Below are 12,786 nucleotides of genomic sequence, written 5' to 3' on the forward strand. Positions count from 1 at the left end.
TTTTCCAAAGTCATTTTGGAGGTATATGTACTTGTGGGGTTGAACTTATGTTTTCTTATCTCAAACATAGTTTGAAGCAAAATTAGAGATTGGGATTTTCAGTGCTTGATTTTGTTGTGATTATTATGATTAACAACAAACATATGGCTAGTACTAACATTTAAACAGTGGCATTCAAATTTTTTTAGATTTATTATGATTAGTTATCATATTCTTTCTTGATATGCTATGCTAGATTTGGACATTCATTTGAGACATTCTAGTTGATCTCTTTTTCATCTAGTAACTTTGATCTTTGGATTAAAACTTTTAAAAAAAAGAAGTTGAGCTTTACCATTTTAAGTATAGAGTACAGAATAAGAAGTTAAGAACTGACTCCATATTTTAAAATTTATATAATAAGTATTTTTTGACTACTTTTGTCTTACTTATTAAATTGAGTATGGAATTATGGATCAAAGATCAATGAGAGTAATAGTATGGATCAATTTTGATATTGTTATCCTTTAATAGCATAAAAATGTAATGATATGATAAACTTTAAAATATTTAAGTTAAAAAGTTAAAAGTAATTAAATTCTTAGTTAATTGTTTGTAATTACTTGTATAATCATTTTTTATTTTTAGGACTTGATTGTTTGTAATTAAATTCAAATTAATTGTTTGTAATTAAATTCAAATAAGTAATCTTATTTTATTTTTTTGTTCATTATATACAAAAAAAATTACAATTTGATATTTGATATAAATTCAATAACAATTAATTTTAATAACAATTAGTTTTAACTTTTAAGTAAAAAAAAAACGGGTCGGGCCGGGCCGGGCCCGGGCTCCATATTTTTTTCACGGGCCGGGCCTGGGAAAATATTAGGCCCATATTTCGGGCAGGGACGGGCCCGGGCCTAGAAAACGGGCTGAAATTTTTTATGAGTCCGACCCAGCCCGGCCCATGAGCACCTCTAGTCTTAGCTTGTTGTGGACTTTACTTAAGATTATCAGTATTAATTCCATTGATATTATTACTATTTATTTCAATTATGGATGTGTGACATGAGATATGGGGTTTTAAAAGAATGATAATTTAGGATGCATGATTTTTAATTATTAGGAAGATATGAAATTAGTTGAATCGTTACTTATTCTTAATCTTATTGATAAGGTTATAGGATGAGATTTAGTATAAGTTTCTTTTATATATATATATATGATATAAACAGGTTTATTTATGTTAATTAATTTCCGTAGCTATATTTATGACCATTTTTGGTGCATTGGTATGTAAAGCTTACTTGGGTAAAATAGGTTTAGAATAGAAAAGTGATTAGATAAGGACCGAGTCACTTTGATGGTTAATGTAATCTCCCGAATTTGGGTCTACCATCTAGGCTGGATTGGGGAGGTTATAAATATACCACAATTTTTTTTTTCAAACTCAAATAAAAATTTTAATTTATTTAAATTATTTTTCAAATCCCAAATCATAGAAACAAATTATATTCTGAACCTTTTTCTATTTCCTTTCTTTTAATGAAAAACAATTTTCACTCATTTTCTCTCACTCTGTCTATTTTTGAAAATTTATCTTTTTTTTAATTTTTTATGTATGTTTTAGAATTTTCTAAAAAATTAAAAAGAATTTCAATATTTCTCTATCATCTTATATAAAATCAGGATCAATTAAGAGAAAGTATAAAAACTAATGACTAAAATTGTCATTATAATAATTAAAAAAGTGTCATTGTTAGTCACGTAAAGGTTAGGTGACAAAAATAAAAATAAAAAATGTTAGTGACCAAATTATATTTTTTTAGTTAAGTAATTAAAATAAAAATTTATCTATAATTAAATGACTAATGGAATAATTTACCCTAAATATAATAGCTTTGTTAATTTGAATTGCTATTTCAGGCAAATGGATAAACATTATCACAATACACATAAAATATTTAGGGTAGGTTTGGATGAACGGTGGGGTGTGATATGTTTAGTTTATTTTTTTGTCTCACGCTACAGTATCTAATCGCACCATCACTGCTATTTTACACTAATCACAAATAAACGTACCGTCCATCTTTTTTCTTTCTTCTAACAATAGGAATATTCTACACTAATTGAGAAATGTGCAGCTATAATTAAACATACTTAACTTTATATAATATTTTAATTAATTATGAGAGTTTAGAGGCAATAATATTTCATAGTTATATATTCCAAAAAGAAATCTTAAATTAACTTGGTTTTTACTTTTGAAGACTAATACACCTGACAATTCTGCAATAAACATGTTCCCCAACATTAGTCCTAATAATGTTTATAATTTCATTTCATATAATTTTAACTTGTTATTATCATCATCGCATTATCCTTTACTTCTTTCTCTTAAAAAAGAAGTCCTCAGCATATTATTATGTTACATACTCAAAGTTTTATATGGAATTGACTTATTCAACTCAATTTTTTTTTGTTTGTAATTCAATTTTAGTATTTAAATTTTTATTGAAGAATTAAAATTAATTCTAAAAAACAATTAAACGGATAAAATGATTTTTCCTTATAAAAAATTCAAGTTTTTTTAAAAAAAGCCTATTTAATTTCTTATAAATTCTCATGTTTTCTCCCACTGAAAAATAAAATTAATCTAAAAAAGTAAAATGTAAAAAGGAAATGAAAAATATAAATTGATTTTCCCGTAAAAATTCATGTTTTTCTTTGTGAAACTTTAGGTTTTTCTCTTTCCCTTTTACGAGGAAAAACAAAAATTAATTTTAAAAAGGAAAAAAATAAAAATGTTAAAAATAATTTTTCTAACTTAGTTTTTCCATATAAAAACTATTTGTTGAAAATAAAATAAAATAAAATAAATTCTTAAAAAAGAAAAAAAAAACAAACAAAGGAACTATAAAATATGATATGAGTGGAAAAAAGGTAACTAATTAAAATGGGTATGTAACGGCAAATTAACAGTGAATAAAATGCTACAAGTATATAGTAGTGCCCATATTTACAAATTTTTATTTTCAATACTCAAAATAAAAATTTATAAAAATTAGGTGATTATAAGATTTTAATACTTAAACGAGATAATTTTCCCTCCATATATCATCATTTATTTATTTTTGCGTTCGCTTTTGAAAATTTTGTGACAACTAAAACTAGGTTTCCTCATGTCGCACCCGCACGTTTGGATAAATTTTATTAAATTAATGTTTAATTAATAGGATGTGAGAAACCAAAGATTAAAATTATTGTAGCAAGTATGGCTTCTTCCTGCTATATTGGGTAATTAAATCACAAGTTTAAGGGTAAATTTGAATGGATAGTCCATCTATTTATAATTAATCTAAAAAATAACAATGGTGGTAAGATATAAAAAGTAACATGCTTCTTCCAGCTATTCAGTCTCTTGAATGTTGAGACATAAAATGTTAAAACATTACATTTAAAGATTAAATTTTAAAATATTTAAAAAGTACAAGGACCTGTGACAAAATTTACCCTAACTAGTGGGACTTGGGCAAAGATTGGACAACGAAGCCACGTGTGGTGCACGGGGTTTTTGTGAGCCGACGTAGTGTGATGTCTATCTCATCAATAACGTCAATCACATCACAACTTTTTTTCCTTTATAAGAAAAATATTATTATGTTTTTGTTTTTCAATGTCGCTTTCCAGCATCAAAATTGCAAGACATATACATTTGCATACGAGTCCAACCAAATTAGCAAAATTAAATCCGAGGAGCTTGAAAAATTTTATTAATATTAAAATATTTAAAATATTCTTTTTTATCTGCAGCTAATCTTTATATAACAATTACTATTTATAAGTTTGTTCTGAAATCAAATTTTTATGGTTTATTTTTATCCTTTATAACAAATTTTCATCCATAATGGTTATACAGTAAATACACTCTTCACTAAATTAATTCTATATAAAGTCTTTTATCTTAAATTTTAATAATTATGTGAAACAAAATAATAAATTTTAATTAAATTATTATTTTAATTTTATATAAAATATGTTAACCATATTTTATTAAATAAGAATATTTTTTAATACATGAAATTATATTTGTAAATTTTATTAAACATACCTTCTAACTCTCACTTAGTAATATTATTAATAAATTATATTTTTTTAATTTGAAATAAAAAACTTATAATATAATCTTAATATCTATAATATTTAAATTTTTGATAAACAAATAGAATTGAGTTTTATAATTAATTTTTGAAAATTTAAGTGGACCACATATTTAATCTAATCCAAATGAACAATGTACAAGCTCAATTTAGCCCTGGCCCGCACCAAATGAACCAAACCATACCAAAAATTAAACAGTCTACAAGCCCAAAAACAAAAAAAAACATAAGGCCCAACAGCCCAAAACACTTAACATTTCAGAAAAAAAGGGGTAGAAAACCCTAATCAGCCCCATGTGCGCCGCACCCCTCCGGGCACACCGCCCGTGCCTCGACCCGAGGTCTGCCCTTTTGGCACGCCCCTTGCACCAAAATGGCAAGGGTTATCTCTTCAACGTCCGTTGCCCTCGCCTGCAAAGAAGACAGAAACAAAGACAGCAAGAGAAATAGCAAACAGTAAATCAACAGTGTAATCGTGGCTATAAAAGCCACGAAAATAACCATGTAATGTGGACGCAGAGACTCGAATACAAATAGAACAAAAAAATCAATAAAGAAAAAATCGAAGGTTGATATTTTTTTTCTTTTTGAACTTCAGCTTCTGTTTTTTTAGATTTTATTTTTTTTCTTTTCTTTTTCGCGTACTATTATAGTTAAAAATAAAAAAAACGAAAAGGGGTTGAAACGTACCTAAGATCGGGTCGTGCGCCGCCGTCGGAGGTCCCCTCCGTTCATCTAGGCCACGAAAACCCTTCATGGGTTCGCTCGGGTTGCCACCAGAAAGACAAAGGCCGAAAGGCCATTCTTTCTCCCTTCTGTTTCAGTTTTCAGAGTACCCAAGTCGGGTCTATTACCTTTTTTTTTAAAAAAAAAGGGGAAAAGGGATCTAAAAAATTTTAGGTTTTGGCCTTCCGGCACGGCGGCGTTATGGCGGACTGTGGCGGAGCCACCGCGCGAGCTCGCCGGCATCATAGGCCAGGGAGGGTGATTGAGAGAATAGGGGTTTTAAATTTTTTTAAAAAGCGGTGTAAAAAATGAATTTTTGCAGAAAGTTTTGGCTTAAATAAGGACACCAAACGACGCCGTTTTGTGAGTGGGGTGCAGCTGCCAAAACGACGTCGTTTTGGCCTTGACCCGTGACCCGAACCGTCCGCCCCCAGGATTCGCGTGTTTCTGCGGTGAAGGGTATATTTATGCGATAGGTCCTTCTGTTTTCGCGCCGTTGAGCAATGTGGTCCCTTTTGTTTTTTTTTTAAATTTTGCCATGTAATTTTCTACGTATTCCATTTTGGTCCTCGTCGAAATGTTGCGTATTGGGACTGGGGATATTCCCAATTGGTCCCTCATCCTTCCAACACGCCTTATTTCAGTCCCGAGCCTTTATTTCTTTATTTACGAATTTAAACCCCGAATTTTGTTTTAAAGTTTAATTTAGTCCTTTTGTTATTTTGTTTGTTTTATTATCAATAAATGTGATATTATTTATTATTAGTTTTTATTTTCCCTTTTATTTATTTATTTATTCATTATTATATTATTATATAAATTAGTTTTGCATTACTCTTTTTATTTTTTATTTTATTTGTTTATTTTTAGTTATATATATATATGCATATTTATCTTATTGTATCATTTTATTAATCATTATTTACTTCTAGCTTTTCGTATTTTCAAATTATTATTATTATTATTATTTGCTCATTTATACATTTTTAAATTTTAGATTTAATTATATATATACATACATATTTTTGATTTATAGATATATGCATATTTCTATACTTTATATACTTTATAATTTATATATATACGTTATATACATTTTTATAATATATATACATATATAGATATCCGTGCACATATTTTTATAACTTATCTATATATATACACGTATATATACCTACTTGTATTTTTTTTATATATTTTATAATCTATATATATCTACATACATACTTTATTTTCATATACATATATATATACATACTTACATAAATTTTTATATTTAATAATTTTAAAATATATATACATATTTTTCTCATATTTTCATAATTTTATGTATCTACATACATATATATTTCCTTTATATGTACATACATATTTTTACATTTTATAATTTTTATCTATTTTCTTTATTGTTATTATTGTTTTATTTGTTGTTCATTTATTTATTTATTTATATGTCCATATTTTTTTAAATGTTTTAGTTTTTTATTCACTTGTTATTGTATATACATAATTGATTTGATTTTTTTTCGTTTTTGCTTATATTATTTTTATTCACATTATCATGTTTATTATTCTATTATGCATATTAACACCATACTTCAAAAAGGAAAAAATTTCTAAGTAAGGCAATATTTTGCGTTTGGAAATTCGAGAAAACGTGCCTTAATGTGCTAGGTTTCGATTTTTCTCGTTCGACCAAATGGCCAAATATCCTTTTAAAAATTTCAAAATAAGGCAATGTTTTGCGTTTGGAAATTCGAGAAAACGTGCCCTAATGTGCTGGGTTTCGATTTTTCTCGTTCGACCAAATGACCAAATATCCTTTTAAAAATTTCAAAATAAGGCAATGTTTTGCGTTTAGAAATTCGAGAAAACGTGCCCTAACGTGCTGGGTTTCGATTTCTCGTTGGACCAAATAGCCAAATATCCTCTTAAATCTTAATCCATACCGTTCGAGTTCTTTTTCTAAAGGTTCCACTTTAAAATCTTTAAAGTTTTCAATTTTCGACATTAAGACATTAATTAATCGACTAGGTATCAATTTTGGGCGTTACGAGGGTGCTAATCCTTCCTCGTACGTAACCGACTCCCGAACCCGTTTTTTCTGAATTTCGTGGACCAAAATCGTTGTTTTAATAAAATTAAATTGTTTATTAAAAACAACCACTTTTCAAGGTGATCCGATCACACCTCATCAAAAAAGATTGGTGGCGACTCTCATGTTTGTTTTCATTTTCAAAATCCAAGTCGACCCAGTTTTGTCAAAAAAAATAGTGCCAACAGCTTGGCGACTCCGCTGGGGACTAAAATATGAGAGTCAAGCCACGAGTTGATTAATTTTTGTCTTTTTATAGAAAATTGTAAATTCGATTTAAAATTGCGATCCTTTTATCGCATTTTCATGGTCTTTAATATGTTTGCTTTTTTGGTTCAAGCCTTTTGATATTTCTGCACATTGCATTGCATGACCGTAGGTCACACCCTTTTAAGTGGGAGTGAGAAGCTACTCCTTCGTGAGGTTTTCACCTCCGTGCAGGATAGTGGATCGCTTCCGGGATACATCTGTACCTATGTCTTCGTGAGATTTTCATCTCCGTGCAGCCATAGGGAAATGTATTCCCCTGAACCGAGCTTGGTCCGCATGAGCCTATAATGGGTGAGGATCGAGGAATCTGCTGGTTTAGGTACTTTTGCCCTAGAAGCCAAACCACATATAGTGAACCTTAGGAACTTGCCCTAGGTAGAACTACGCCAAACCCTAATAACTACCCAAATAGGTGCTTTGTTATTCCTTATCTGTATTGAATCTTATTGTTGTACATGATACTAACTTGTGGTGTTTTGTTTTGGCTGGATGACATTTTGACTACATGGTATTACATTATAAAAGGCGTTGATTCACATTCGGTTACTATATAGAAAACTCATCATGGAAAACGAATTTCTTGATAAAGTAGAAAATAATACGGTTGTCCGAATATGGTCAGAAAAATGCAACTCGAGAAAGGTGATAGTCTGACGAAAGGGTACACATCAGAATTGTGGGACTTCACTTGTATCAGCGTAACTCAAAATAATCTCCAAGAGTTGAAAGAAATATGGGCCCGATGGAATGATGAAGTCAAACAGTTATTTTACTGTAATTATGGTGATTTGCTGTTATTGCTCGACATCAAGGTGGATGAGCATTTATTTCGAGCTTTAGCCCATTTTTGGAATTCTGCTTATAGCTGCTTCACCTTTGGGAAAGTAGACATGGTGCCTACTATAGAGGAGTATACGGCTTTACTTCGTTGTCCGAGAGTTCAAGTGGATAAAGTTTATTCTAGAGCAGCCAATGTTCAAACTTTTGCAAAGAAGCTAATGAAAATCACCGGAATGAGCGAGAAATGGGTTACGGCGTGGATCAAACAAAAAGGGGAAAACAAATGTATCCCTTGGAAAAGTTTGCAAGATCATATTTTCGCACACCTTGATACAAAGAAAAAGGTCGATGTTTTTGCTTTGAGTATTTACGGGCTGGTTATTTTTCCTAAAGCGTTAGGACACATAGACGAAACAGTTACAGATTTGTTCGATCAACTTGATAGGAAGGTCACACCTATCCCATCAATTTTGGCTGAGACATTCAGATCTTTGAGCGCGTGTCGGAAAGTAGGTGAGGGAAGATTCATTGGTTATGCACAGCTTCTGTTGGCTTGGTTTCACAGTCACTTCTGGAAAGTGGATAAGGTTTCTTATCGAGTATTCTCTGAAAATTATTCTCCATTAAAAGAATTAGTAGAGACATCGAGACGTGATGACATTACAGAGGAAAGATGGATGTCGATCCTTCAAAATCTCCAAGATGAAGATGTTGAATGGAAAGCTCCTTGGATGGTGCCTAACGAGATTTTGTACCGGTGTGGGGACTTCGACTGGGTTCCTTTACTTGGAATTTGGAGAGCTGTCGGATATACCCCTTTGCTCATGTTAAGACAATATAGATCAAGACAGTTCATACCGACAACACAAGGGCTGGCTCAGTGTGAGTTTTCTTACAAAGATGATAACTACAAGAGAAAGATTCAAGAAATGTCTAGCGCTTGGAAACAAATTCACCGGATGAAAAGATTTACCGTAGGAGTAATGGCAACTCCAAAATATTATGAATGGTGGAGTAAGAGGGTCAATGACAATATTTCCGAGCCAGGTCATGAAAACAGCCAGTCGATAGAAGAACATATACGAGTCATCCCTTCTGAATTGGAAATTATAAAGCAAGATTTTGAAAGGAGAAATACGGAATTAGAAAAGAAGATAGAGCAAATGGAAGAAGAAAAGATGAATTTGAAATTAGATGTGGATGTTCAAAAACTCGAGGCAGAAAGATTAAGAAAAGGGAAAACCAAGGCCGAGGAGGATTTAGATAGCTTAAAGACAGATTATAAGAAGTTGCGCCGATCAATGAGAACTGCTAGGTTGGAAAAAACTTTGGAGTAGTGGCGTAAAGAGATTCAAGAAGAAAAGAACAAGGTTGATAGATGGGAAAGGAAATTCCAAGAGCTCCAAACACGAAATGAGGCTCTAGTAAAGAGTTTGTCAGAGAACCAAAGAGAAAAAGGTGAACTAAAAGATAAAGTGGCTGAGTTAGAAGGCTCTCTCCATCGGTATCGAAATTGAAACTCTGTGATAGAATTTAAAGCAAGCCTAAATAAAATTGAAGAAATGAAAGAAAGAACAGAAGAGTTAGAAACGACATTGCAAAATTGTAAGATTCGGATCGAGTACTTAGAGGCTAATGAAGATCGTCAGAATGAACAGCTTCACTTTTTTCAGAACAAGGTCAGAAACAAATATCACATTATGGGAGAAGCCATGGCTCAGATTTGGGAGGTAGCCTACCACTTACAAACCTTGGAGGCGCAGGCTGACATACTAAGTGTACGATATGAATTGGAATTAGACCGGGGGAAAGAGCTAGCTTCACTACTTAAGAAGATTAGAGTTTTGAGCATTAGGGCAAAACCGTATATGTAATCTGTTTTATGTAAAGAATTTTGTTTTTTAGTAAAGTTTTCAAAATGAAATTGAATTAGAATTGACGCCTTTTTGCATTCATTTCACGCATTGCATCGCATCATATGCATTAATGACCATTAAAATATCTTAATTGAATAAAATTATTTCAGTTATCCTGGAACATCCTTACGGCACAAGAAAGAAAACAAAGGAAATGGATCAAAGGTTAGAAATATTGGAACAAATGCAAAAAGAAATGCAAGATGAGATGCAAGAACAATTGGATAAAATCCAACAAGACGTGCTAGAATCCCAAAAGACTATGATGAGCTAACTCGCACAATTATTGGCTGGAGGGAATGACAAAGGAAAGAGCCCTGTAACCAATTATAGGATTGATCACGAGGACCCTGTTTAACCTCCAAGTTTCGCCCCAACGAACACTCAGGCACAACTGGATTATGTCCACAAAGAGTGCCTGTTCATATCAGACCTCAATACCAAGTCGGCGCCTTGGCACTGATGAACTTTCAGACAGGCTCGGGTTCTAACCCAGGAGATAATCCAACCAACCCCGTTGTCCCTGATCTAGACGATGTAGCGAAAATGGAGAAGGCAAAGGTGGATTTACCGAAGCAACTTGAAGATAGGTGTGGGTGGTTAGAGGAAAAGTTCAAAGCAATAGAAAGTGCTGATTACCGTTGTAAGATCGATGCCAAAGACTTGAGTTTGGTCCCTGACTTAGTTCTACCGGCTAAGTTTAAAATGCCAGAATTCGAAAAGTATAACAGGACTAGATGTCCTGAAGCCCATATTACCATGTTCTGTCGAAGGATGACGGGATATATTGACAATGATCAATTGTTAATCCACTGTTTCCAGGGCAGTTTGATCGGAGCTGCGGCCAAATGGTATAACCAGCTGAATCGTGCTCAAATTAGCTCATGGAAAGACTTGGCGCAAGCCTTCATGAGACAATAAAGCCACGTAACAGACATGACGCCCGATAGGATCACACTACAAAACATGGAGAAAAAACAAAATGAAAGCTTCAGGCAATACGCCCAGAGATGGATAGATGTGGCAACTCAAGTCCAGCCGCCTTTTCTGGAAAAAGAAACCACAATGCTTTTTATCAATACTTTAAAAGCCCCATTCATCAACCATATGTTGGGAAGTGCCACTAAGAGCTTCTCAGACATAGTGATGACAGGAGAAATGATCAAAAATACGGTAAGAAGTGGTAAAATAGAAGTGGGAGAAAACTCTAAAAGACCGGTCTCGAGGAAGAAAGAAGGAGAGGTGAATAATGTAACTGCATACAACAAGGGATATTCAAAGACAATTACCGTTGGCCCACCAATGACAGTAGCAACTAGTCATCAAGGCCCTCCGAGGCAGGAGCCTAATTCGAGATCAAAGAGACCCCAATTTACGCCTATCCCGATAACTTATAAGGAACTGTATCAAAATCTGTTTAATGCACATGTGGTAGCTCCTTTTTATCTGAAATCCATGCAACCCCCGTTCCCTAAGTGGTATGACGCAGATGCTCAGTGTGAATACCATGCAGGGATAACGGGGCATTCGATTGAAAACTGTACCGCGTTCAAGAAGTTGGTCGAAAGATTCATTAAAATGGGTATCATAAAGCTCGATGACCCCTCTGGACCTAACGTAGTAGGGAACCCGTTACCTAATCATTTTGGCAAAGGGGTAAATACGGTAGCCGATGGTGAAAGTAAGAGAATTAAGGAAGACATGATGGAGGTAAGAACCACAATGAAATGTGTTTGGAAACAGATGGTAGGCAGGGGCCTAATCACACGAGATTTAGACGAAAGGCCAAAAGGGGCAGGAACATACTGTGAGTTCCATACCAAGGAGGGTCATGATATCCAAGAATGTGCAAAGTTCAAGAGCATAGTACAAAATCTGATGGATAATAAGGAGATAGAGTTTTATGAAGAGATCAAGGGATTTGAAGAAAGAGAGGTCTGCGCCTCAGAGAAGGGACTCGCAGAAAGGTTCCAGAAGGTCAATCACCCAGTGGTGATTATCTCACGACCTAGGAGCAATGAAGAAGGGATACAAATATTACCAAAAGTCATAATCCAAAAACCTATACACTTCTCCTATAAGGATAACAAAAGGGTTCCTTGGAATTATGACTATAACGTGACAATTCCAGGAGAGGGGAACCCGATAAATGTTTCAGAAGAGAGGAATGATGATGGATTCTATACACGTAGTGGAAAGCGTTACGATCCAACAATTTCCAAAATAGGGCCTGTAAAAGGAAAAGCCTTGGTGGTCGAACAGAAGAAGGAAAAGGCAGTCTGACTTGAATCACCTGTCAACGAGCCAGTAATAGAGAATAAAGCTAAGGAGTTTCTAAAATTATTAAAACACAGTGAATACAGTGTCGTAGAGCAGTTACATAAACAACCAGCTCGTATCTTGGTACTAGTGTTACTCTTAAGCTCGGAGGTACATCGCAGCGCGTTAATGAAAATATTAAATGAAACTTACGTCACTAATGACATCTCTGTGAAAAAGTTAGACCGTCTGGTTGGTAACATAAGCGCTAATAACTTCATTTTCTTTAATGACGATGAAATACCATCCGGAGGCATGGGATTGACCAAAGCTCTCCACATTACAACCCGTTGCAAGGGGTATACGTTGCCAGGGGTATTAATTGATAATGGATCAGCCCTAAACGTTTTACCCTTATCCACCCTGAATAGGTTGCCCGTGGATAGCTCGCATATGAAAACATGCCAGAACATAGTAAGAGCGTTTGATGGTACTGAAAGAAAAGTAATGGGAAGGATTGAAATACCCCTCTTAATCAGCCCAAGCACATACGAGGTAGATTTCCTGGTAATGGACAACAAGCCTTCTTACAATTGTT

At 33.3% G+C, this 12,786-nt stretch overlaps 2 protein-coding genes across 2 annotated transcripts; both read left to right on the plus strand.

Annotated features, from left to right (window-relative positions):
- The first annotated feature begins 7,847 nt into the window (after positions 1-7,847).
- LOC107900149 (uncharacterized) lies at positions 7,848-9,350 on the plus strand. The gene has a single exon (XM_016825849.1). The coding sequence runs from the start codon at positions 7,848-7,850 to the stop codon at positions 9,348-9,350; it is 1,503 nt and encodes a 500-aa protein (XP_016681338.1).
- A 1,515-nt stretch (positions 9,351-10,865) lies between these two features.
- Positions 10,866-12,212, plus strand: LOC107900150 (uncharacterized). The gene has a single exon (XM_016825850.1). It carries the CDS (start codon positions 10,866-10,868, stop codon positions 12,210-12,212), a length of 1,347 nt encoding a protein of 448 aa, XP_016681339.1.
- Positions 12,213-12,786: the final 574 nt, after the last annotated feature.

The sequence above is a fragment of the Gossypium hirsutum genome, chromosome D06, assembly GCF_007990345.1.
Source record: "Gossypium hirsutum isolate 1008001.06 chromosome D06, Gossypium_hirsutum_v2.1, whole genome shotgun sequence".
Lineage (NCBI taxonomy): Eukaryota > Viridiplantae > Streptophyta > Magnoliopsida > Malvales > Malvaceae > Gossypium > Gossypium hirsutum.